The sequence below is a fragment of the Pithys albifrons genome, chromosome 16 (assembly GCF_047495875.1).
Source record: "Pithys albifrons albifrons isolate INPA30051 chromosome 16, PitAlb_v1, whole genome shotgun sequence".
NCBI lineage: Eukaryota > Metazoa > Chordata > Aves > Passeriformes > Thamnophilidae > Pithys > Pithys albifrons.
The window spans coordinates 6948286-6974557 of NC_092473.1; the positions used below are offsets into that span (position 1 = coordinate 6948286).

The 26272-nt window shown below is 40.2% G+C and overlaps 1 protein-coding gene across 4 annotated transcripts; it reads right to left on the minus strand.

The window, feature by feature from the left end:
* Nucleotides 1–501: 501 nt before the first annotated feature.
* Nucleotides 502–25906, minus strand: ZC3H7A (zinc finger CCCH-type containing 7A). Of its 4 annotated transcripts, XM_071570913.1 has the most exons (24): nt 25842–25856; nt 22353–22457; nt 20658–20761; nt 19447–19486; nt 18510–18707; nt 17830–17988; nt 16054–16134; nt 15929–15970; nt 15098–15125; nt 14339–14619; nt 12455–12662; nt 11563–11627; nt 10638–10830; nt 8863–9024; nt 8077–8273; nt 7742–7839; nt 6864–7045; nt 6278–6354; nt 5595–5728; nt 5108–5213; nt 4540–4648; nt 3577–3710; nt 3094–3257; nt 502–2497 (listed from the first exon to the last, which is right to left on the minus strand). In XM_071570913.1, exons 2-24 carry the CDS (start codon nt 22356–22358, stop codon nt 2308–2310), a joined length of 2958 nt encoding a protein of 985 aa, XP_071427014.1. In that variant the 5' UTR covers nt 22359–22457; nt 25842–25856; the 3' UTR covers nt 502–2307. The 4 variants fall into 4 exon arrangements, with proteins under 4 accessions (XP_071427014.1, XP_071427015.1, XP_071427018.1 ...); XM_071570914.1 differs by lacking the exon at nt 22353–22457 and having other exon boundaries at nt 25842–25906; XM_071570917.1 differs by lacking the exons at nt 22353–22457; nt 25842–25856 and adding an exon at nt 25236–25411.
* Nucleotides 25907–26272: the final 366 nt, after the last annotated feature.

The following is a 26272-nucleotide window of genomic DNA, read 5'->3' on the forward strand; positions in this document are numbered from 1 at the left end:
CCGCCCGCCAACCCGCTGCCGCCACGTCCGCGCCGAGCCGCGCACGGCCCGCCGGGAGCGCTCCCGCCTGCGGCCGGGACACGCGGGATGGGCAGCCGTGGGCGGGCATCCATGGGCGGGGATCCCTGTGCCGGCTTCCCTGGGCGGAGATCGCTGAGCGGAGGTGCCTGTGCCGGCATCCCTGGGATGGTATCCCTGGGCGTGTATCCCTGGGAGGGTATGAGTATTCCTGGGCGGGTATCCCTGTGCCTGCATCCCTAGGGGGGTATCCCTGGACGGACAGCCCTAGGCGGGCATCCCTGGGCGGGTATCCCTGTGCCGGCTTCCCTGGGCAGGTATCCCAGTGCCGGCATCCCTGTGCCAGCATCCCCGTGCCGGAATCCCTGTACGCGCATCCCCCTCCCCGCACAGCAGCCGTGCCAGTCCCGGGATTGCCAAGGAATAAGCCCCGACCCACCACCACCCCCCCAGCAGCCCCCATGAAAGATCTCACACCGGCCATACGGAACAAGGGTTTCATGTTTAGTTTTCGTCTAGAATTACTTTCAATGATTTACAGAGCACTTAACAATTAAACAATGAGAGCATAAAATTGAGAAAAACAATTCAGAAAGGCACACGATACAGTCAGGTTTTGTCACACAAATAACAGTGTCCACAGTACTCTGTCTCACGCTCAGTTTATTACAAACAATGTAAAAGAAATCAGCACTGCAGTGGGTGGTATTTCAAGCACCAAGCTCATTTGTCTGCATCCTGCACTCCACTGTACTGCAGCCCAGCCTGGAAGGACCTGTCACTTCCCAGGATCCCCAAGCTATGGCTGAAGCAGAAGGTGTTGGTTTAACAGTTGTGCTTCTTTGTGAAGTGAAAGGGAGACAGCATCCATGTCGTGTATGGGTATCACTTAACTTTGGTTCAACACCTTTTACGTAACACAATATATGCCCATTGACTACACTCAAACTACTGAGGTCACCGTTAAAGCTCTTCTAATTATATAAGGTCAGCCAGGAACAGAGAAAAGTACTCTTTGAAATGGAGAAACCAGTTATGGGAAGGGCAGAGAAAAGAAACCTAGCTTTAGCTATTTTGAATGAAAGGGAGCAGCTTAGTTGGAAAAATGGATATAAGTACACAGAGAAAGCTGAAAGCAGGATCTGCAGAGAAGCCAAAATGCAACAGAAGCTCCAGTGACCTTAAAGCTCAGAGGCTCATCAGTCAGGAGCCACCTTAGCCCAGGAATAGCTACCCATGTCCTGTGCTCTGCAGGAGGCAATGGGAAGGAGCAGCCACCTTGCAGCTGAGGAAGTGGCTCATGCCCATGCCCGAGGGCTGAAAACGCGTCCCAGCACCACAGAGCTCCAAACTGCTTGTCTACACTGCAAGTTATGGCCATTTTTGTTACTTGGGTGAAGCCACGAGCTAATGACAACACAGAAACCGCAAACAGGCAATTAGCGACACAAATACCAACTCTTTAGCTACAGGTGCTCAAGCTTTTGCTAACTGGCAAACCATTGTTTGTTTTCACAAAAATCTCAGTCCTGAGAGGCTACATGCAGAAAACAGCTTTGTGTAAAGTTCTCTTTATTACAGGCAACATTAGTCCATACAATAATACACAATACTGACATACAAGTGTAATCTTTCAAAATCATCATTTAAACAGCAAAGACCAAGAAACAGAATTTTAACTACTTCATTTTCAAAAATTAATACTTTTTTCCTCCCAAGAGCCTTTTACAGTAAATTATATTGAAACATACAAATAGAGAAAAAATACCCATTCAACATATATTGTAGTTAAATGGTTATTTTGTTTAAAATCTTTAATAAGAAAATCCTTTTTAGCAACCTACATATAGATAAGTAGCAAACTTTGTTTTAAACAAATCCTCTCCATTAAAAGATCTGAAGAATTTTCATCCATCGTTTTCTTAGCCCATAACACTCTGTTTTGCAATACCTTGATACCTTAAAGTTTTTCAACTGAAGGTCTGAGACTGGGGGGGCTTCCTAGATATTATAACCACTCTTCCCCCCCTTCTATTTCCTAACTTTCTGTCCAACAGAAGGTGAGTAAGCACATAATACTTGAGATTTTTTTTAATCACCACTCTGTTTCATGAGAGCATAGACAGGTCTGCTCAATCCCCCTAAATCTACTATACTTTGCTGTTCAGGAGGAACAATATATGCCAATAAAAGCAGAAAACCTGCAGCTTTTCTGTCACATGCTTTTGATTATTGTCAAATTTTCTGGTTTATGCTTCCAGCTGATAACATGTATGTGTCATCTCAGTATTAGTTTAAATCTTTAAACAAAAAACTATATTTTCCAAAATCATTATCACTGGGAGCAATCAAGTGGTCTTTTCTCGCTTTGCTGAGCTTCATTCTTAAAACTTGTCTTCGTTCTTCCCACTCACGGAGTTCAGCATTTCCATGGGCAAATTTACAGTTGTTTCCTTCAGTGCAAGTACCAGCCATATATCTGTCAAGACAGATTTTAAACAGTATTTTCATATAATTATCATGATCCCTATTTTGTCCAGATTTTCTTCAGATTGTGTTTTTCAAATACATTACATATTAAGGACAAAAGACCCCTTGGAAGAGTATTTACTTTGAAAGTAAGATGATACTAATGCTGTTTAACATTTGATTTAGCTTTTGTATTTTTCTTCCCCAGCTGTCAAGTATTTACAGAAGAGATGGCTCTGCTTGCTCTTCATGCTCCTACTTTACTGAATCATTTACATCTTGAAACCTTCAAATTCATCATGTTAACGAATACCTTCTCAACTCACTAAGCTAAAGAACTACTTTTGATAAAAAATCCAATTCATTAATTACCCTTGTTAAGTAAATTTGGTTTTAGAACACTCAGTAAAACTTGGCATGCCAGTTTGTATTCACTTTATACTGCATATTCGAGGTCTGTCATGTTCAAAACATCAAATACATTTAAAAAGTAACTTAAAAATTCAGCATAAGAAGAAATACTAGAAACTTTATCAAAACTAGTAACTGCCTTAATTATTTCAACTGTCATTTTTCATCATTTTTGCCCTCTTAAAACCCACATACCTATCACAAATGCTAAAATATCCAGTTGGAAAGCGATACTGCCAGCAGTTTTGATCATCCTCAGTGTGGAAAACCTTCTCTTTATGCTTTTCAGAAGAAATGTGACCCTGCCATTGCTTCTCACTATTACAGTTCTTCCCACACATCCAGCAGTGAAAATCCACCTGTTTTACAAGGAATTTGAAAACAGAACATGAGAATTCAGTTTTTTAAGCACAGAAATGCTCCTAATTAATTTTGAGTGTTTTCCTTATGTTGGCCTGCAAGTTGTTTAGATAAACAGATATAGTTATTTAAACAATCACTTGAAATTTATGATCTCCATTGGCTTTGGAAGAACTGCTTTACAGTGTCAGTTCCAGCCTGTACTTAGTGTAGCACCAAGAAAATAAGGACAACAACTTTAAGTTACTGATTGGGGGCAAAAAAACCACCAACAAACGCCCGCCCCGGTTGGATTTAGGATTATCCCTGAGTACTTACTGTAACTTCAGCGTAGTCAGTTGGCATGTGGATTTGCTTCCCATTCTCCTTGTTTGCCTGAGCAGCTGTATCATCTCCTTTTTCAGGTTTTTGACTTCTTAGCCATATGTCATACAACTGCTCCAAGTCTTGAACTAATGAGAGCAGAGGCTAAAATAAGTAATTAGCAATTAAGGCAAGAGTTTGAGAACACTAGATAAGTGACTGAGTTTGCAAGCTTAATTCAATCCCCACCTACTGTAAGAAGAAAAAAGGAAGGAAACAAATGTAGACAGACAGTTTAGAGATTAAGAGCCAGGAGCAACACAAGCTACTGACCAAGACCCTGCTCTGCCCATAGAGGGGAAAGCAAGACCTTACAGGTTTAGGAACAGGCACCCAAAGTACAGATAATTGTGCTGCTGCATATCAGTATCTGAATTTCAAAGTACTTATATAAAGTGTGCTACAGTTTTTGGTAAATTTAGTCTTTCTTGCAGACCATGATCTGATCATTTCTGTCACTTTTCTTTCTGCTTTTCAATGATTTCTCTCCAGTAACACTAATGGGATAACAAGTTAACAAAAGAAATTGAATGGTTATCCCCAGTAAATACACTGGGGGGAGGTTGTTCTGTAAATAGCTTCCCCCCCATGTTATCAACAGAATCCATGTGTGTGCACATGGCAATAAAAAGTACAAACACCAAAAAATATTACTGCAAGGATCAGTGTACTATTTCTAAGACACCCAAAAAATCAGACAAACTACTTTATTGCTAAAAAACCACATCAAGCATCAAATATACCATACAGCTACTTTTAATACTGTTTTGAACACCTAGTCTGGGTTTATTCAGATTAAAAGGGCACCTCCAACTTTTATTACAAAAGATAGTAAAAAAAGTAGATTAAAAAGTAATTGAAGGACAAGAATGAAAGCAGAGCAGTTAGATTTATGTTAGACTCTACTCTTCTACTTACTGCTGTTCTCCTTCATATAGGTCCACATCTCTCTCTCCTCAGGACTGTGAGCAAATGAGCAGTTTCCATCATACTGGCATTTCTTGCCTGAAGCAATATGATTGCACAACTGGAACATGCATTTAAAAAGAAATCCTTATGAACATAAAGTAAAATGGATGCTAGTAAATTTTTATTTTTTCAGTCTTGGCTAGTGTTTCCCCTCCCAGTGATTTATATCACACAAAAAATAAAATCATGTTTATTTTATAAAACTCTCATTTTTTGAACTTATGAAAAACAAACTGCTAGAAACAAGTTCTATGACTGCTTTTTGCCTCGCACCACATCACCATACCACAGATACGTATAAATGACCTCTGAAACATTAACTTCCACTCATGAGAAAGGGTTTCAGTAGTAGCATGTGAGATCAGTGCTTTCCTGAGGCTGAACTCAGACACACTATGAACATATTCCCACCAACTCCCATGGGAATTTCCACAGAACTGATGAAACCAGCCCAACTACTTGTATTTTCCAGTTACTCTATTTTCTTAACCAAAATATTAGTTTTAGGTTAACATACATCAAATTGCAGAGGCACTTGTTTCTTTGCAGGAAGAGGACGGATGGTCATCCACTTCTTACGTTCATTAGACATTACGAGCACCACACGGCGGTCTTTGGTCCATCTGAAAACCAGAGCCATTCCATGAAAGAAAACACTATTAAAAAAAGCCACACTGTGTGCACAGAAGCAGAACCAGAAGCAGGAAAGCTCAGAAAGCTCCTTTATAAGCTCTTGCCATATTCTTGAGATTTAATTAAGTTGTACTGAAACTTGACTGAAACTCGTAATTTTAAAAAACCCACAAAGCACAAAACACTTTTGTAGCCACTGAAGTGTTTTTCAGTACCAATTATTGACATGCTGCAAGGAGTGACTATTCTACTTCTATCTTTGATTTTTTAATTCCTTGTATGACTCTTTCCTGAGAAGCAACAAAGTTTCCCAAAAGAAGCTTTAAATGGTTGACAAAACAGGAAAATCTTAACTGTTGGATCTTACTTACGGGTGTCTGGCCTTTGCACTACAGTACTTTTTGTTTCTGTCTGGCTCATTAACTTGACCATTCCTCCAGCATTGACCACAAACAAACTTCATCTTCAAATTAAGTGATCCATATTTCATTTGGTTCCCAAGAATCTTAAGTCAAAAAAATAACAACAGTGAAAGGTATTTTGTATCTGTAAAGGAATCCACACATAATTATGAATTACCTGAACAGCAGAAGTTTCCAACACACGGTGGGAAGCAGATACTACACTGCATGCCTTGTAATAGCTCAGCTTGGCATTTCAAACTAGACATTTCTTAGCAACTGCATTTTTTTATTCAACTTACTTCTAATTTAGGTATATGTACCCTGAAGTTGTGATAATATATACAAAATAAACACATAGAAGTCTTATATATGGAAAAGATAATTAATTGCCCTATGGCTGCTGACTTTGAAATTTTATTTATGTTTTATATTCCACCTATAACAGAATACGCAAAGCAAAAAAAGGAATTGCACAGCAGCAAAGCAGGCATTTTAGTCTAAGTGGAGAAAGCTGAAGAAAGCCCACACTGAAAGAGATAATTTAGAAATTTAAAAAGTAATTTCTAAAATAAGCTACATTATACACACACGTAAGAAAGAATTAACACCAGAGTCACTGCAGAATTAATTGAATGTAAAAATGAAAATACCTGTGATCCATGTGCACTAGTTTCCATGTTCTGCCAGTATTTCTTTGATTCTTGAACAATAGTATCATGTGAAATACCTGTTAAAGGAAGGGAAAAAGTTCTTGAGCACTTAGGACTGTGGCAGCATTGCAGACATGCTCAAACTGAAATGCCACTGATGCCCCAAAGCTTTTATTTGTTTTTACATATTGTGTAAATATTCACACACTGGTGTATGTGTGTGTATCATGGATATACATGTCCATACACACATATATATACACATGAATAACACAAGGGCCTCCAAAACAGAAATCTTCTATATGTCACCACACTGAGAAGTGTACAAGTTTTTTAAATTACAGATTGCTCATGCAAGTTAAAGAGCATCTCTGAGTATTTATTTAAACATAATGTACTAAACCTCCAATGACAATGTAATTACAGAAGCTACATGGCATTATGGACCACAGAAGAACCCTCCAAGCTGGGGGATTGCTCCTGCTTGCTGCCTGCCCTGATCCCAGACTGCTCATTCCACAGGGAGTCAAGACACAGAAGGGTGGCAGGACAATGAAGAGTGAAGGAAGCATTTCACCAAACACACCTGTTTCCTTTTGCATTATCCAGACTTTAAGCTCTACCAGGCTGTGAGCATAAAAGCATTTATCCTCTCGCAAGCAGCCATAGTGCACCTCATGCCTGCACAGGTCCAGCTGGCACCGCGCTTGGAAAGGGCGGATTTTGGAATATTTCACCATAGTTTCTCGCAAACTGTGGACAAGGCACCTGTTTGAAAAACAGTCAGGTTTAGATATTCCTTAAAATAACCATCCCTCGTCACAGATTATTCAAATGTCTTTTAAATATTTTTTACTTGAAATCAGAAAAAAAGAGTTTCCTGGAGGAGATCACATCTAAGGATCAATTCTAGGACAAGTAACCCAACATCACCGAACAGGGCTCCTGGGAAATGCAGAGGTCCCTCTTCTGCAAAGCATTACTGAATTCAATCCAACTGCATCCCTGGTTTCCAAGAGGCCCTACGGTCTATTTCATACACTGTAATCATGGTAAACCTGTTCTTAACAGTTAAAACTACAGCAAAATAAGCTCAAAAAAAAAACAGATCAAAGAAAGAACAAACTTATGAATTTCTACATTAAATTAACATCACACATCTACTCACATCAATAGAGCTCACCAGATACGTAAGTTATGAACAAACTGACACCAAACACCATAAGGTTCAAAGATGAGAGTGGACACCACTAACTTTAAATCATTGATAAAGAAATAGTTCACTTTAATTTAGTTACATGAGTCAACCCTTGTTTTGTAAGTCTGTAGTGCTGTCACAGCATTACAGTCAGTTAGCAGGTAGGAGAAAGTAATCAACAGGTAAGAAATGAAAGTCAGTATTCAAAACCACCCTGACCCTTTGCTTTTAATTTGAAACTTATAGAGATGGTATTTCAAACATACTTGTTATCTTCAAAGTCATGCATAGCAGGGTGAGAACAAGAAGATGAGTTATCCTTGTTCCTTTTGCTTATTATTCTGGGTTTGTGATCAAAACATTTCTGGAATACAAAAAAAAAAGTAATTATACAGTATGTATTTCATACATTTAAAAATACACCTCACCTCCGAGACTCTGACAGATACTTCATCTAGTCTCTAATGTCAAGGCAGCCAGATTAGCACCCAACATCCATTTCAAAATCGACAAAACAGTCAGATATGAACCAAAGCATTTCCATCCAGGTAATTTCAGGACTATTATCACCTTTATCATGTTAAAAGAAATGAAGCAGCACCTCACAAAGAAACATAAATAATCCGTGGTGCTCCTGCAGAAGGCGGGACACGGTCAGGCTGATCTTAGCGCTGCCCCCAAAGAGCGCGTCGCGGCTGAAGGCGCCTTTGCGCTCCAGTGTCCACACGTCGATCTCCTCCTGGCAGTAGGCAAAGGTGCAGTGACCTGGGTACCTGCACTCCTCTTCTGCAGCAACATCTGCAAGGAGAACATCAAGGATGGCATTGCTTTTGCAACAGCTTTTACTGGCAACTCATCTTCAAACTTCCACCATCTCCTTTCAAATGTTTTCAATGAAGAGGCTGCATAGATCTGTCTAATGGGTCACAAAACTTTCTGCTGCATAACTTGCTGGAACTGTAAAACTCCTCAGAATGGCTGATGCACCTCCATCAACTCCCCTGCCCCAGTGCAAGGAAACAAGGCAGAGAGCCCAGATGTTCACTAATCACAGGTCATCTTGCTTACATCCTAAGAGAGGTTCATAATGCAAAAGCCTAACAAGAAATGCTTTTTTGCTGCTCTTTTTAACAGTAATTGCCCAGCACTTGAAAGCAAAATTTTTCATGATGAACAGTATGGAAGTATAGGGCATGTTCTCTAAATAATCACATTAACAGTCAAAATATGGCCCTCCTTACAGCCTTTGAAATGATAAACAACCGAGAACTTCCTTCTCAACCACTCATTACCCAGAATAAAACTTCATTCTGTACTTCACTATGGAAAAGTTAAACTACATTCCTTGGAGTGCAGGCATTAACATTTTACCCTCTGTAACACATACCTTTACATATATGATATGGTCCCACATACTGTGTCTTTGTTGGTCTTGGACGTATTTTTTTCCATGATTTATCTTCAGAGTTTTTTATTCTGCCAATTAAAATATCCTTCTTACATTTATGTTCTAAATTGGGATGGTAAGCATAATCCAATAACTTAGGACCTGAAACAATCACAGAAAATTGCTTGTATTTGCAGAAATTGCAGCAAATGTTAGTATTTCCATACACAGACTGGCAGAGAAGCCCAAAAGCAAAGTACATGAACACACTGTACAGAATTCCTACTTGCACCAGCAGCTCCGAAGAACCAAAAGTCATTAACCATCATGTTGAGCAGAATAGGAAAAATCCCCTGAATACTTACAAAAAGGACCAGTCTCAGCAAGAAAAAACCCACAAGTGTTTTATATGTGGGGAGGGATGCTGTGTTACAACCTTAAGATTACACTGGGATAGCAAATTGCTGCATTTTTTCAAACTCCAAAGTGTACAGTTCCCATAGCTCTAGTTTAAAACTTCAATTGCTTATTTATAGTAAGTCAATGCAGGTCAATTCCAATGATCAGTAAATGGCTCTTAACCTTCAACTTTTATTAGAACAGGTCCTACATTCAGAGACAAAACACACTCAGGAAGAAATACACATGTGCCAAAGATAAGTGCCAATCCCAGAACTTTGTGATTTTGGAAACAAAAGTAAGCCTAGTTTTAAACTCTGTCTTTAGGATGAAGATCATGGAGAGAGTCTGAAGATGAGCAATGCTCAGTGAATTTTGCTATTTATGAGACTGAAAAACAAAGACTATGACCCAGTTTCTCTGGACAAGATGATGATGAAACAGTACAATTTTGAAAGGTAGTAAAAGCAGGAGACATTTAAAGGCTTCGATGGGGATGGAAAGAAACACAGGAAGTAGAATTGATGCAAAAAGTGAAGCTAGGAACATGCTAAGTACTTTCACCAGTATTTTATAGCTCCTGCTTTTAAGAGAACATGTTCTATGGTTTTCCAAACATCACTGCATGTATTTTCCCTGTAAAAATAATTTTAAACTAATACAGAAGTTCTTAAAGGTACAATAGTCACCCTCTAAATGTCTCAATTCTTTATTAGTGTATCAATATCAATTATGCCTATAGCTTTAAACACAATGCTTATATTTAAGATTAGTCTCAATAAAAGCTATTGCCTTTAGAATATGGCTCTTTTTAGCAGCAACAGCTCAGGCCCAAAAGATTAGTTATATTAAAGACCAATACTGGTTAAGCTCCTTTGAGTCAATACAGTGGAGTTAATTATTACTAAGGTTTGGAAGCCTCACGATTATAATTCAGAATTAGTTTGAAAGAACAATAAAACAGATGGGATGTGAAGGTTACCAGGTACTTTGAACTGCAGTTCAACTCCCCATGGCCAATCAGAGAGAGTATTGCAAGTTTTATTTAGTCTTGAGCAAAGGTGTCATTCTTCACAGTGCCCTGGGGTTTGGGAGGAAAGTGGATCAGAATGTGCATGACCTCACACACAGGCTGGGAAAGCATGTGGTGGTTTGTGGTGGGTTTAGGAAACAAGAATCTATTAGGACAAGAAATAAAGACAAGAAGAAAGAAGATAAAATAGAGGTTGAAATATTTAACCGATCGTAAGACAGTGCTACATCTGCAAAGAATGAGTCAGGATTAACATGGTGTAGAGGCCAAAACTGTTTTACTAAGAACATTAAGCTTTTTAATTTTAAAGAAATCATACCAATCAAATCCCAAAGTCCCTTACCTTTTTTGACAAAACATAACTGGCAGGCCTGTCTTAGCTCATGTGTGCCTTCCAACGGGTTTCTTCCCCCGAGTGATGAAGATACAGGTATATTAGCAGTTGTACTGCTAAAAACATTTGAAAAGTCATTTCTAGTTTGGCTTGCAATTCCCATGTAATTTTCGGACCCAAACAAACTATTAGGACCATTTATCTGTTGAAAGAAAGTATGTTTTACTTGATCCACATAATTTATTTATCTATAATTAAGATTTGTCATACTGAAATTATTCTTCAAAGAGTAAAAAGACTACCACAAAAAATCATAATATAAACTTAAACACGTATCTCAGAAGGGATATGGAAATTTTAAAAAGGCTGTTTACACAGCAGAGACTAAGCATATAACAAGAGCCAAGCAGGCACAGGGAGAACAGCCCTTGCCAGGCTAATTCTTACTCCATCCTGGCTCAAAAGGATGTCACTCTTCCCCACGTAATCAATACCAGCAGCACAAATAAAAATACAGCAGGACCAGAACACAGAGACCACACAGAGCCTCAGTCACAAGGTGGGACCTGCTCTGTTCCTGCACCAGGGCAGGTCTTCAGGATTCCCAGTATTTGGCACTCAGATCACAAGAGATTTTACATTGGTTATTCTACAATTCAGAGTATTTTACAGCAAGTTCCTCAGAAGGGAGAGGTGGTTGTGACAGAAGTCAAAATCTGCATATATAAAACAACCTTTGTAATTGTTTTCCTTGTGTTCAGTTACTGTTGCTGGGAACTACTGTGCAGATGTTTTTCAAGCCAGACTTATTTAATGATAAAAGTGCCATTATTTTTAAAAATAGAAACTTCAACTGTAAAAATTCAGATCTGTGTAAAGCCTTCAAGGTGTCAACATTTGAACTGATGTGAAAGAAAACACGAAAAATACGTACAAACAATGGGGAATTATTGCTGCTAAGTGCTGGTGTTCCATCTCTAGAAGCTGAACTTGAGATGTCTAAAGGAAAAACAAAAAGTTTTAATTGTAACATTTCTCCAGAACATCCCAAGCAAAAAATTATTTATCATTCCTGATAAGTATCAAAGGTTTGGGGTTTTTGACAAACACTGAAGGTTTTTTTGTTTGCTACAATAAGTTTTTTTCAATTATGTAAAGGCTCCTTGTAAACATCTGTGCTGAAAAATCATTAGGGGATCATTTTCAGTATAACCACCTGATTAACACCAGCAGCAGCTTCATGAGCAGGTACTGAAGAACTATGAAGATACTGATGCATTGCAAAAAGGGTAGAGAGAGAAGCAATGCCTGACTATGGAAAAATGAAAGAGGATTCTTCTATTTTAAACTTTGTAAATTTGGCTTCATTCTAAAGACATGGTCCTGTAATGCTGGTAATTAGAGACAAAACTCTGTTTTATCTTTTCTAGTTCACTGACTGTTCATATCTTGTTATTTCACATACCTGATTTCACTACATAATTATAGCCCATATAGTTTGAATCCAAACATGCAATACTGGTATCTTTTCAGATATTACTATATTAGTCTTTTAGAATTCTTGTTTATTGCCAAATCATGACAAATGACAAAACTGAACAGAGGGAGCTTGCACAATGCTTGAGCAGACCCCAAGGAAACAAAACTTTGATTTATAAATTCTTGTGTACAACCAACACTCAAAAACTGCTATCACAGATCAAACATTATATTAAGTGTTAAATATTCCTGAATAGTTGTGAAAACTCATTTCTTAGAAAGAAAAGCCTCCTGGCTCATGCACAACTCACATCAGAAAAGGTTAAATATCAAGGCTCGTTTCTTACCCCTTTTTGGGTCACTGATTGAAAAGGTGCTTAAAGGCGTACAAAAGTTTTCCAGCGAAGTAGCCAAAGGCTGTGAAAAGATTTCTGAAAGAGAAGGTGGAGGAACAAATCCTGCACTAACTGGCAGCGTCCCCAGCAAGGAGGCAGAGAAAGGAACACTGGGAGCTACACCTCCTGCAGGAATGGGTCCTCTGGCTCCTGGAGTTTGCTGGAAAAAATAAATTTAAAAAGTGTGTTCGCACCCAGCAAAAAAACCCCTTAAGAACACAACCTGCCACAGTTCTTCTTTTAGTAAAGTTTTTGCAAAATTTTTATAAGCCTACTGGAAAACATCAATGAAAGGTGCAAGGCTACAGTAACCAAACCCCAAACAAGGCATACCCAGGGATCAACCACTTTAAAGGTTCAGTTACCAAACCTTTACTAACTTACTAACAGACTTGGAGATTTTAGCCATCAGACCAGAGATGAATTTCCAAATATGTTAAAAACACAGAAAAAAGGAAAGAGTAGGAAAAGACAGAGATTTTTCCCTAAACAAAGAGAACATAATTCAAATTGCAGCACAGCAAGAGTTAAGAGTCAGCACTGAAATAAATCCTCAGATACAATCAAATGGTAACATGTTCTGCTAAGGCCAGGTCACCCTCTTTTCCCCCATGAAAAATAACTTATCCTCCTGTACACCTTGGTGAAGGACACACCACCTGGGGCACTTTTCCCCTCCCTTCCTTCTGCCAGCCCAGGAAGCTCTCCCTGGTTTGGGGCTGACCAGGCAGGTCTGCACAGGGGCTGGACAGTGTGAAACCCCCTCTGTTCCCCAAGTTATCAGTGCAGAACTCACTCAAGATCCTACACTCCACAAGACTGCAGGCTGTCTTGGAAGACTGCATGTCCTCCTGGCCTTCACTATGGCAAACTTCCTAGGATCTTTTAAAAATAATGACTTCCTACATTTTTGAAATACTTCAAATACTAAACCACAATACTTTAATACTAAAACACAAAGTGCATAAAATAGAAAATCAGAAACCCAAGCATTTCTGATTTGAAGATTTACAACTCTATATCTAATTGACAGCTGAATGAGGAATTAAAATCACAGCTAATTAAAGAATTGAATATGCCACAGCCCCATTTAACACTGCAATACTAATGCAATACAAAATAAATACTCCAAATGAATGGCAGGGCCACAGCAGGGAGTCAGTAACCTGCTAATAAGTTCACACACCTCTGCTGATCAATCAGAGCTCTCATTCTGACTAACAATTGAGGAACACTGCACACTTCACAGGATGTTCTGGGCCTGGAATGATGGTGTAATTAAGAACAACACTTCATATAACTACATTTCTCTAATATCTCTTCTAAATTATATGTAACACCAGTCTTGTGATGGTGTTTTTCTGTTTAGCCAGGAGGTGGATCAGGACAAAGCTGTGATTGCAGAGATACCACTGAGAGCCCCAGAGGCCACAGTCCAAGCACTGCCTTCCTCCAAAGCTGTTTGCTTCTGTTGAACTGCAGTTTCCACAGCTACAGGGTGAGCACTGCACACACTCCTCAGATTCTAAGAGGGTTTATTTGCACAAAACACCCAAAAATCCACACTAGCCCAGATTTCAAATGTCCAATTCCCTTTTCATAGCCCCTCCAGTAGGCAGTATTGGTAGTAGCATAACAGTATTTCTGCAGGGCCTGGTATCTTTACAGCCACACTGACAAGAATCTGCATCTGAAAAAAGAAACCAACCCAACTATGTACAGATACAGCTCAGTGTAAGCAGGAAAGGTAACTCACACTTTACCTCCTGATAAAAATACAAGATCTCACTCATAAGGACAGTCTTTTAAGAAAGAAAACAAGCAAAAAAGTCTTACCATTACACTTTCATCTGGATCAGGCACAGAATCAAGTAATTCATCAAGTTCTTCCCCAATAATTATATCTCCATCTCCACAATCTAAACATGCTTCTGGCATAGAGAAAGAAACACTCCCTCCATTTGCCAACACTGCAGAAGGCAAAGGAACCTGTTCTATTTGAAGAGGCATAACAGTAGATAAGGATGGTACAGGAACTGGTGACACTTTAGACACTTCAGAAACAAAGTTTGATGAAGAAGCAGCAGAAACTGTCTCTTGCTTCTGGTCAGATAAATCTGAAATAGGCAAGATGGAATGACTGGAACCAAAGATATTAAAAGATCTTGCATAGTTTTTACCCTGACAATGTGGATGGTGAGGAACTTGAAGAATGTTTAAGCAAAACCACATTACAAGCTTTCAGTTCAAATTCAGGTGCACCCATATCTCAGTGTTTATCTATTACTCAAACTAAGAAAGACAGAAAAGGTTACAGACCTGATACTTGACTAAATCTTTGGTATATTCTCCCCTGCCTTTTTTTTCCAAGTTAAAGAGAACAGCATGAAAATAATCACTACAGGAGCAATTACAATCATATCCAAAAGAAAATTTGCTCAGCTATTCAAATATGCAGCTTTAAACAGATCAGACTTTTTACCAGAGAAGTTGAAATGACAAGATGAATCTTCTTCAGAAATTTCCTAATAAATACAATCGGACACATATGGCATATTTAGCTTCCTAGCATCAGTATTGTAACACAAGACTCACCTAATTCAATATCTTCTACAGAAGAATTCTGTAAGTGAGAAAAAAAATATCTCAGCACTTTGCACAAAAGCCATTAAAATTTTTCCAAATACATATTTACAGGTGAAAAATGTAAGCTCTTAAAATTTAGGGTTTATAAAATCTGAAAGTTATGAAGTCTAATGCAATTTAAAGGTCAAGTAATATTTTAGATAAAGCATCCATTTGCAGACTGAAATCCACTGACAGTATCACTAAATATTTGCAACCAGCCAACAAAAATTAAGGGTGATACTTCAGGGAATGAAACAGTATGAGCTGTCACTGCTTTTCCTCATTCATTTACAGCTCAATTGTCTGTATTCCGGTGACAGAAGTGTGTAAGATAAAGATGAACTCCTTCATTACTGCCATTCAGACATGCTACAAGTAGCATGATAAATGCAAGTTCAGCTGCTAATGAAGGTCAGACTTGGACAAATCCATATAGTAAAAGGGATTTTACCCCAGCACCTTCATTTTGATGACTGTCAACAAAATAAAACAAAAAATAAGCACATTCTATACTCTTGCCTCAAGACATTATAAGTAAATTCACACATGGTACTGGATTTAATGTTTTAGATAACATTTATTCTACAAAGATAACTTGAATGATAATCTTATGTTCTGCTCTGCTATAAATACACAGCAAAACTGAACACAAAGACCAACAGAATCCTGAAGTCCAAGATAGCAGCATCTAATATAAAATATCAACTGCACCATTTTCCCTTTACCACTGTGAAATTATGAAACAATTACTCCCTGTAGTTCACAGTTAGCTTGCACCTGGGACATGTAAAACCTTACCTGAGCTGATACATCACTAGAGACCGAACCTGAAGAGGGTGGCTGCAAAGAAAAGATACTTTCATTAATTACAGACTTGAAAGGAGTTCAAAACTTTCATGAAAAATGTTAAAATAAAATCTTACCTTTGCTCTTACATATGCTTTTCTTATTTTTAACCCTAGTTTTTGAGCTAGTTCTTGGGTAAGCTTAATCACACTTTCATCCTAAAAGACATAAATAAAATTTCATCATTTACATGTGCTGTGATGTAGCCAAGACATCTGTTTACATCTCAGTCCATACTGTGCAGGACCCCTTTATGCAGGATGCCTCATAATGTCTCAGCTTTGTTCTTTCACAAACATATGGGACTGAAATGTAAACATGAAAAACACAGTTACCCTCAAGCAAAGTTACTCCAACACTTGGAATTCAAAAACCAAACAAACAAACAAACAAAAAAACCAAAACAAAAAACCCACCAGAAAATGAACAGTATCCTTCTCCATTTATCTGAACTTAAAACAATGTAAAGATTTTTCCAAAACCGGAGAAATTCAGAGAAGTGTTTTGCTGGGGTTTTTTTGTGGATGAGTATTTCTGTTTGTTTATTTGAGGAAGGTGTTTGTTCTTTAAGGGTTTTTGTCATTTTACTTCTACAAAAATTGAGAGCCATATTCCTGATTAACATTTTAACTATATGACAGTGATGAATATTAAATGAGAACTCTGTATTTTAGAAGTAATTGCACCACACAACTAGAAAAGCTGAGTTAAAAACATCACCATATTTCACTCTGTCTTATGGTTACAACAATTATCCATTGAAATTGTTTGCAGATTTAGCATTCAGATCATGTCCTACAGCTAGAAAGAGCTATTTATAAAACTTACATAAAGGCATATCAACCTTAAGCAAAAACATTCAGATGTGGAGGTGGAAAGTGAGGATCCAAAGTCCAAAGTTACACGTTCAGATAAAGTGCTTATGTCTCTGGAAACAAAACTGAAACCTTCTCTGTGCCGGGCAAACCTACGCTCACCACTCTGTCTACTCCTGTCACTGCAAATTTGGGGTAGAAAGGTGGAAAAGCAGCAAGTCAGTGTTCTGTCCTGTGATCAGACTATTTTGAGCAAAGCATGTAAAGCTTCCATCAGCATTTTAGTTCAAAGCAGGAATGCATTTCTGAGTGGAATCTCTCCATCCTCCTCACTCGCAGCATTTACGCTGCGCTGTGAAGGGTCTCGGAGAACAAAATCAGGTTAGTTTGGGATGTCACTACATTGAAAGTTCTGCGGGAATGCACTTGATGCAGTCCAGCTCTTAAAAAACTCAAATAAAACAAAACCCTGGCCCAACCACACAAACAATCATGGACACCAGACCCTCAGGAGCAGCATTTCAGCCTACAGATCCCATTCCACCATCCCACACAGTGCCTGCTGACACAGACACAGCCCAGACCAGAGGGCACAGAAGGGATTCAGAGGCAGGACAACGCACTGATAAGAATGTTGACAAGGCTTGGAAAGCTAAAATACAGTTATCAAAAGACTGAACATGGTACATTATAATTATAGGGGCTTTCTCTTCATGTCACAGAGAATTTTCAACGATTATACAGTGGTTCTAGTGCTTGTTGCAAACATTAATGGCACTTGACCCCCACTGCAAAGTGACTGTTTCTTTTGCTGAAAGTTAACACAACAAACTGAGCCTGGGGAATATAATCTCTGCTCTCAGTCTTCACTTCCACAAGAAAACATAATGTTTAGAGGAATAAAAATATTTTACTGCTTTAAAAAAACCAAAAGCAAAAAAACCCACCCAAACCAACAGAAACAACCTTCAATAGTCTTGATGCAAGCATATGTATTTCAAACCTTTAAAAGTAATCATGAACATATAATTTACCCACCTGGGGCACAGCAAGAGAACATTTTGCTACAGCATCATAAGCCTTCTTATACCTTTTCAGTTCATTCAAAGCTTTTGCTTTCCTATAGAGAGCTCTGAAATTATTTTCATTCAATCTTAATGCTATCTCACAGTCTTCTAGAACTTTTTCATGCAATCCCTAGAAGAGAAAAAAAGAAAAATAGACACTAATCATAACTATTATCACTGAAATAATAAATTTAAACAAAGGTATTGAAACACTGTAAAACATTCCCCAAGGCCACTGTACACTGCATTTATGAGCTTTGCTAAGTCACCATCTCAGGCAACTGAAAGCAAGCAAGGCCATCATTTAAGTAAAATCCAGTAACAGTTACAAAGTCAATTTAGCTTTTTCACAAGGACCATTTTGTTCTGCAGAGAAAGCAGCAAACCCAGGTGCAATCAGCAGTATAAATAGATAAAAATACTGTTCCATCAAATTCCAAGCCTAGCATGACTCTTATGTTAATATTCTAGTATTAGTAACTAAAAACATCTCAGTTATGCTTCTAAAAAGAAGAATTTAAAGAATATGCAAAAGTGATGATTTGAAACATGTCAATCTTCAAAACACCACAAGAGCTTTTCACTCACTAGAAAACATTCTGTGTCTTCTCACTCCACTAGCAGGAGAACTGAGTTTAAACAGCAGCTTACCATATTTGAAAAACACGCTATCCTGTTCACGTGCAGCTTCTCTAGAACATCATCAGCAACGTGGATTTCCTCAGAATTAGCATAATCAGCAATGTTTATAGCTTCTGTATAAAGACTCAGTGACCCTCTCCAGTCACCCTCTCGATAGACATCATTTCCTTCATTGAAAAGGTTTCTAACAAGATCTCGTATAAATAACTGGAACAAAGAAAAGGAACATCCGTGGTTGTTTATCATCCATAGTTGCAAATAAATTTTTAAATAGAAAATTTACACTTGTGGCCTCAGGGAATCAAAGTGAAATGCAAAACTTTTGTCTATATTGGTATTTTTCCTCTGACATTTTTCCAAGGCAATCTCGAAGATGTATATAAATGCTCCATACATCCTTTTAGCAGCAGCAGCCATAGCAACTGGCAAGGCAGGAGCACACAAAGGCTGCTCTTGCACAGCAAAAAGGGTTTTTCATCTAAAATATGAAAGATTGCATTTTTTTTCTAATTTGTTCCCAAATCAAATGAAACCATTGGATAAATAATTAAAAAGGTGAGTCTGAAAATACAAGCCAAAATCGTAACACATGTAGAAACAAAACATGTTCTAAAGGCTGATGTGACTGGCCCTTTTATCTCACTTTTGCTGTGCTGCTCTGAACTTTACTTAGAATAGCACATTGTTTTATTCCATTCATGCCCCAAATTTATTCCCAACACCAGGAGAGAAAGATTTCACCTGAGCTGCTGTATGAGTGAATTCAGCACACCCAAATATCTGAGCACCTGTACCATAATGTCAGTGGCCCTCCAGTCCCAGCACTGAGACTCCTAAAATTACCATTACAGTATATCAGTACTTAATGATGACTAATCCCAAGGGTAACTATAATAAAACAAGTCCACATTAAAAACCCTTCTGGAAATTAAAGCAATTTCATTACCTCATATTGTTCTTGTGTCCCTGGATAGGGCAAAGTAGATCTAGGAAAAAAAATTACAAACCTTATTTATTATACATACTGCTTAAAAGACAATCACACTGGAGAATGGTGGTTCTCACTTAAAGCAGCCTCGCTTTCTGCAACAGGCAAATCTCTACATTTTGTCCACAGCTTGCACTGAACAAGGATGAGTTCTGATTGAAAAACTGTGCTTTCTTATTACTAATAACTCTCTTTTAAACTTACACATTCAGTCTGAACTCTGCTGTTCACAATGTATTGAGGCTCTGGATGATTTGAGAATTTTAGACATCAATGTTGTCTGATTAAAAACAATTTCCTTCCTCTCCTCCACTGTGCAGAACCACATTATACATGAGGAGAACTGCAGCCTTCTTGTAACTATTATAAAATGACAAATTATCTGTCACAAGAACACATCAATTTTAATTAAGCCATACCAATGACACTACAGGAATATTAAAAGTTCTTTAGTATGACATGCAAAAGAGATTTTCTCTAGCACTGAAAAGAGGTATTTACTTCTGCCTTTTCAGAAAGAAAAATAGCAATTCTTTCATTTTCCATATAGGTTAACTGAGATTCTGTTTCTAAACAACTTTTAAATGGTCAGTTTTCTTTTTCTCTTTGGGTTTTTTTCCTTCTTTCTCTAAGAATGCCTTACATGAGCAGTGAATTAGTGTGAAATTTCACAATGATTTTAACATAGCCAGGATCTTTGACAGAATTTGGCAGTAACCCAAATGAAATTAACTACTAAGATGATTTTCATTAGGTTAAATTTTAGCTCCAGAGAGTGGAAACATTTAGGTACTGGTGAGCAAAGCCATTCCTTTCAGTAGCAACCCAGTGTTAGGTGTAGCTGTTTATAAGTGTAAGGTGCATTTTCAGGCTAGCAACATTTTCCACTCACAAAAAAAAGATTAAATGCTAATTTTTCCCAAAGGCAGAAAAGGAATAACCTCCCACCCTCAATCTGCTGTGTTTAGGAACAAAGAGGGGTTCTGTCTTTCTTGAAGAGTGCTCCCCATTTAACATGTTAGTGTTAGCAAATATTCTGAGGAGGAACACACGTCCTGCTCCCGTCCCTGCTGGTGCTGCACTGAAAGGACCTTCCCAGAGCTATCCATGTTTTATACATGTATATAAAAGTGAATAAGCATACAAGAATAAAAACCACAAAATCATACTCTATAAACTGGAGTCCTTTCTTAATGTCCTGTTGTCTAGTGCTTCTCTCTTCCGACACATTGGACATGTTATCCTGAACATCCACTTTTCGGATATGCCACTCCTCAAAAAGGAAGAGAGATAAATGGCTGTTACAATGTGTGACAGGTTGCAGGGGGCCCAGAAGGATCTCACATCAGCACTGGGTCCATCAGACAAAGCTGGTGCAGCTTCAGAGAACACACTCAGGAGACCCTCCCGGACACTGAGGAGCCTCCAGTGACACAGGAGCAGCCCCAGGGGACAACCAACACCTCCAGTGCCAGTTACACAACATTCCTACAGAAAACCTTTCTCCCTGATGTAGTTTAGCTTTGGTTTCCGTTTATTCACTCCAGATGACACAGAGTCCCGTCAGTGACAGGACAGCAAGCTGCAGGCACAGCTTGAATGCATCACTGCTAAAAAACTGGGCTGCAGGGCCACACCATCCCCTTGGAAGAGCTTCATGCTGCAGGCACAGCTTGAATGCATCACTGCTAAACTGTGCTGCAGGGCCACACCATCCCCGTGGAAGAGCTTCATACCTCTGTTATTTGCCTGTTGAAGCAGAAATAAACTCAAGATCATGGTCTCTTTATTAATAAAGGCCAAACAGATGGGAAAGAACACAACTAAGTCTAATTCTAGAGCCTCTCACCATCACCCAACCACTAAGGTGTGACTAGAAGCAAACACTACTGATTTAATAACATCTACCAGTTGACCAGCGTGAAAACATTGGACACTTTACCAGTAGCAAAACTACCTCCTTCACTTGAAAAACTGAATTACTTCAATGTGATTCCATATCATCAGCTTGATGTTTCAAATCAATTTGTCTGAAACAGTGATTTTTTTTCCTTCGTGTCTTTAATTTGCTGGATTTACAAATACCCAAGTTAAACAAGCTAAAATGTTCTATATAACCCCCAGGATTAAGGGTATTTGAATTGTGCTGTCACAGAAGTAAGCCATGGAGTTGGCTGTTAGTCCCTGAATTAACAACTGACAATATAATACCCTGCCACTCAAGCCTTGCACATGATCTGGACAGATATTAAGATCAGCTTTACTCTATTGATTTTAAGCAACTCCAAAACTCCAGTCCAATTTCCAAAGAGATAAAAAAAGTCCAACAGTGTAACAACTGCATTTATTTATCATCTCTAGCATAAACATTAAAGAATGATATATGGAACTTGAGGATGTGCAGATCCAATTTCTCCACAACAATAAACTTAATGGAAATGTTACAAACTGGCAACCACATATAAAAGAATAGCGAACAAGTGATGAGCACGTGAGTGCTGAGATTTATTATTCAAAGCAGTTTTCTATTTTTCTCCTACTCATTTACATCCACAGGATATTCAAGCAAAAATTATCTTTTCTTAAAATACTTTGACAGTCACGTTGCCCCAATATTTGATGATTTTGCAGAAGATTTTAAATGTTTCAGATAGCACCTGTGAGAGTATCTCTTCCACCCAAATTATCTTTAGATCCTCTCAACCAGAAACATGTTAGACTCAGTTACAAACAAGACAAATAACAATCATGCCTTGATTTTAATGTCATCCATCCACTTTCCAGGATAAAAACACCACCTACTTAGCAACAACTCTGTTTCATTTGCAGGACAGAATTTAAAACAAATAAACACATATACTTACATACATTTAAACAGTCTAAATGTTGCTTTGTGGCTTGTAACTATTACCAGAAAAGCAAAGCCTGTACTGTTGCTTTACTCTGTGCAACTTCCAGAAAGAGGCAAGCTAAAGGAAAGAAAAAATAGTATGCAAGCTGAAAAAAAAAGGAAGCAGACTAATGTAATGTATCAGTAATTAAGGACAGAGGCAGAACTGATTGTTGCATTAAATGCAGTATTTCTACAACTGCCTGTGTGATCAATACAAGCCCCATTTACTAAATTCAGTAAATTAAAAAACAAGCTGCCTAAATCCAAACATGATAAGGAACAATTTACACTGTTTTATCTTTATCACAGGCTCCAGCTCAGCCTGTCTCCCAGAAGCCAAGTGACAGAAAGGACAGTGCCAGCAGCCACTGAGCCCTCTCTGGCAGAGGCGGGTGCAGTTACACACCCAGGGGACAGGGAGGACAACAGGGCTGTGCCAGCTCGGGGGGACAGGAACTCCTCCATTTTCACATACAGCCATTTATGCCTCTTATTGGCTATTTGCTCTCCTTCCAGCACAAGGCAGGACAGTTTCCTTGTTTTCTCTACTTTGGCACTTCTGAGGCATCCAAGACACATTTCAAAGGACATCCCCAATATTTAGCACATGCCACATGCCATACTCAGGCACACGGGCTTTGAAAACTGCCTATCCTGCAAAGCAAGGCTGATCTGTAGAACACACATTAATAAATTCACACAGAATGTAGGGAATTGAGTTTTTCTGCAGAAAGAATGTAAGCCTTGGTTCTTCTAAAAGGAAATGTCACACTGTGTAAAACTTGTCCAGAGAACAAGTATCTACAGTTTGCCATGCACACAATTTCTGCCAGTTAAAAATTCAGCCCCAGAGGACACAGAACTGGGCAGGACTGATCCTTTCTCCTCCTGCACAGTTTTGCAGATCACTCATTTAGAGATGAATGCAAAATGGCAGAAAAACGTGTAACATCATTTAGGGAGCGGAACGACACCCCTGGGAATTAATGACCTTCAGCTGACCAAATAATTCAGTTATTGTTTGTTACAGACATTCATGGCTCCATCATTATAAATACTTCAAATAAGTGTTGTCTGCACCTTCAGGCCTAAATGCTGAAAATAACTGGCAGTCAGTTCTGCATTCCCCTCTCCACAGAGCTAACACTTGAAAAACAAGTGCAGTGTGTAGATGTGCTCCATTAAGATAGAGGAGCAAATCCTGTGGCCATGCATCACTGAGATCACCATTAACACAATTACTGGGTTACAGAAATCTCAAATTAGATCTTTGTACAGTACAAAACACATTGAAATTTTTATCATGATTGCTGTTGATAGACCTCTACCAGCCTCAGTGGTTCAGCTGAATTATGAATCCTGACTGGGGTGCAAGTCTAGTGACCCTCTGCTGTATTCTGACATCAGCCTTTCCCCCTCTTCACAAGAGAAGGAGAGGGCAACAAACCCAAAATATTAAATCAGCTCAGTCAGAAATCATCCACACTGTTATTTCTCAAAACTTTGGTCAGAAGCTGTGAAACCAGAAGCCTGGGTATAAAATAAAAACACTATCAGTTTCACCAATGTTTCCATATAGGAAAACTGCACTCCAGAGGAGAGAAGTTAGACCCTGAGTCCCAGAATAAAGGGAATACTGCAAGGAGAAGAGCAGGACTAAAACAGAACAGCAGGAGTGAATACACAACCAAGGGGCGGGCGGCAGAAATCCCTTTTGCCTGTAAGAAGTAAAAGCCTCTCTTCTGGTACCTGCTGCACCACTATCAGCAGCAACAAGTAAAATGCATTCAGGCACCTGGATCCAAAATTTATATACGTGTAATTCTACCCCAGGGGCACAGGAAAACAGGCCTCTGCCTCCACAGAGCCAAGGGGGAAGTGGCACACGTGCAGCTACACCCAAACTGCTTCCCAGAGATGCCACCGACACAAACATCTCCATCACCACCAGCTCCAACCCAACTGCACATCCAGCACCTGCCCAGCACAGAACAACCTGACCCAAAGAGACTTGTCAAAGCCATTTTATTGGGCATCCTGACCATCTGACAGTTCAAACACATAAGTACAGAGAATAAACTACAGTGCAAATTAAAGCATGCCTTACAGAGATTGAGAACTACTCGATGGACTTGGACTGGCATCAAAATAAGGAAGGCAAAATAGAAATCACCATACAAAACCTTGATGGAAATATTTTCCTCAGACAACAAAAGCACAAGATTTTATGTTCATGTTCATGCATCAGTGGACTGTTATATAAGACATTTCAAGCATGCAGGATGCTGGGGGAGAAACAGGAAAAACAGTACACGACACACGTCTCAACAGTTCTGAGTTAACTCCTCTGCTCAATCCAATACTTCTGGTCACAATCACAGCATTCTGGTGTGTCAGCTCAAAAAGCCACTTAACACAGACATAACTCAGGCCCAGTTTTTATTTCTGAGAGAAAAACAAACTTGGCTGTACTCAAAAATGAAATACAGGAATAAAATGGAACAGAATATATAGCAATTGTTTAACTCCTATTCATTCCCCACCCTTTATTTACCGTCAGTATTTAGTTGCATCTCCTACCACTCACTCCCTACCCACAAAATAGTAAGATACTGTTCAAGGTTTGCTTTCTAGTCTGCTTTGCGACATTTTTTAAAAATCCATGTAAGAAACAGGAGAGAACAAAGGCACTTTTTGAAGTCTCTTCGTTTCCCCAAGCAGGAAAATTAAGGAGTGGGGCTGGAACACTTCGGTTCATGGTTCTTTTAGGTATTTCAATAAAGAACAGATCCAAAAACCCAAACTGAAGAAGGAGCATCTTACCAACCAATCCAGATTCACCAACAGGACTTACACCGACATGACCTTCGCTAATCAACTCTGACGGACGCACCCGACAATATTTGAGTTTCGCCGTTTGTTTTGATTTGGGGGATGGTTTGGGGTTAGTTTTCACTTTCTGAAATACAGTCCTAACTTTGCGCAGCAGAACAGTGCGGAGCGGGGCTCGGCCGTGCCGGGGAGCGACACAAGTCCGGGCGCTCCGGTGTTACCGCCGAGAGCCGCCAGGCCGGGCCGGGGGAGTCCAGCCCGGGCCGCTGTCAGGGCTCGCTGCCCTCCCTCCCTTCTTCCTTTCCTTCCCTCCCTGCCCGCCCGGGGCTCGCACCGGCCGCGGAGCAACAGGAGCGCTCCCGGAGCGCCGGCCCCGCGCCCGCCTTTGCCTTTGTTGGCGGCGGGGCCGCTCCCCGGGGCCCGCCCGGCGCTGCTCCCGCGGGGCCGGCCCGGGGGGGCACACACGGCCCGCGGCACCGGCGGGGACGGGCGGGAGCGGCTCCCCCCGCCCGAAGCGCGGCGGAACGGCCAGCGGGGCCTCCCGCCCGGCGGGGCGCAGGCTCCGCTGAGGGCAGCGGTGTGTGTGTCGGTGTGTCCGTGTGTCGGTGTGTCCCTCCCCAGCCCGTACCTGCGGTGAGGCCGCGGCGGCGCAGCGGGAGGCGGGGCGGGCGGGGCGGGCACGGCCAGAGCGGCCAGAGCGGCGGCGCCTCCCCCGCCCGCCCCGCGCGCCCCCTGCCGGCGGGAGGCCGCGCGCACGGCCCTGGCGGCGGCGCGGGCTCCCCATTGGCCCGCCGCGATTGTTTGGGGAGCCGGCGCCTCTGATTGGTGTCGGCTGGGACGCTCTTTGCTTCTGATTGGCTGGCTGCCTGTGGCCCCGCCCCCTCAGTGACCGGAGCGCGCCAGCCGGGCAGTGCGGGCGGTTTCGGGCGGGAGGGTTGGTCAGTGCGGGCCGTGCTGGGGGGCCGCGGGCACAGACACCGGGGTAGCGAGCCCGGGACCGCCGCGGCCCTTTGGGGCTCCGGTTGACTCCCCCCGCCGCCGCCTGACATGAGCAGGGCT

Coding starts and splice junctions, on each gene's coding strand:
- ZC3H7A (XM_071570913.1), bottom strand. Junction 7,046..7,741: donor CATGACTTTGAAGATAACAA/GTATGTTTGAAA, acceptor TTTTTCAAACAG/GTGCCTTGTCCACAGTTTGC. Junction 2,498..3,093: donor TATTTTAGCATTTGTGATAG/GTATGTGGGTTT, acceptor CTGTCTTGACAG/ATATATGGCTGGTACTTGCA.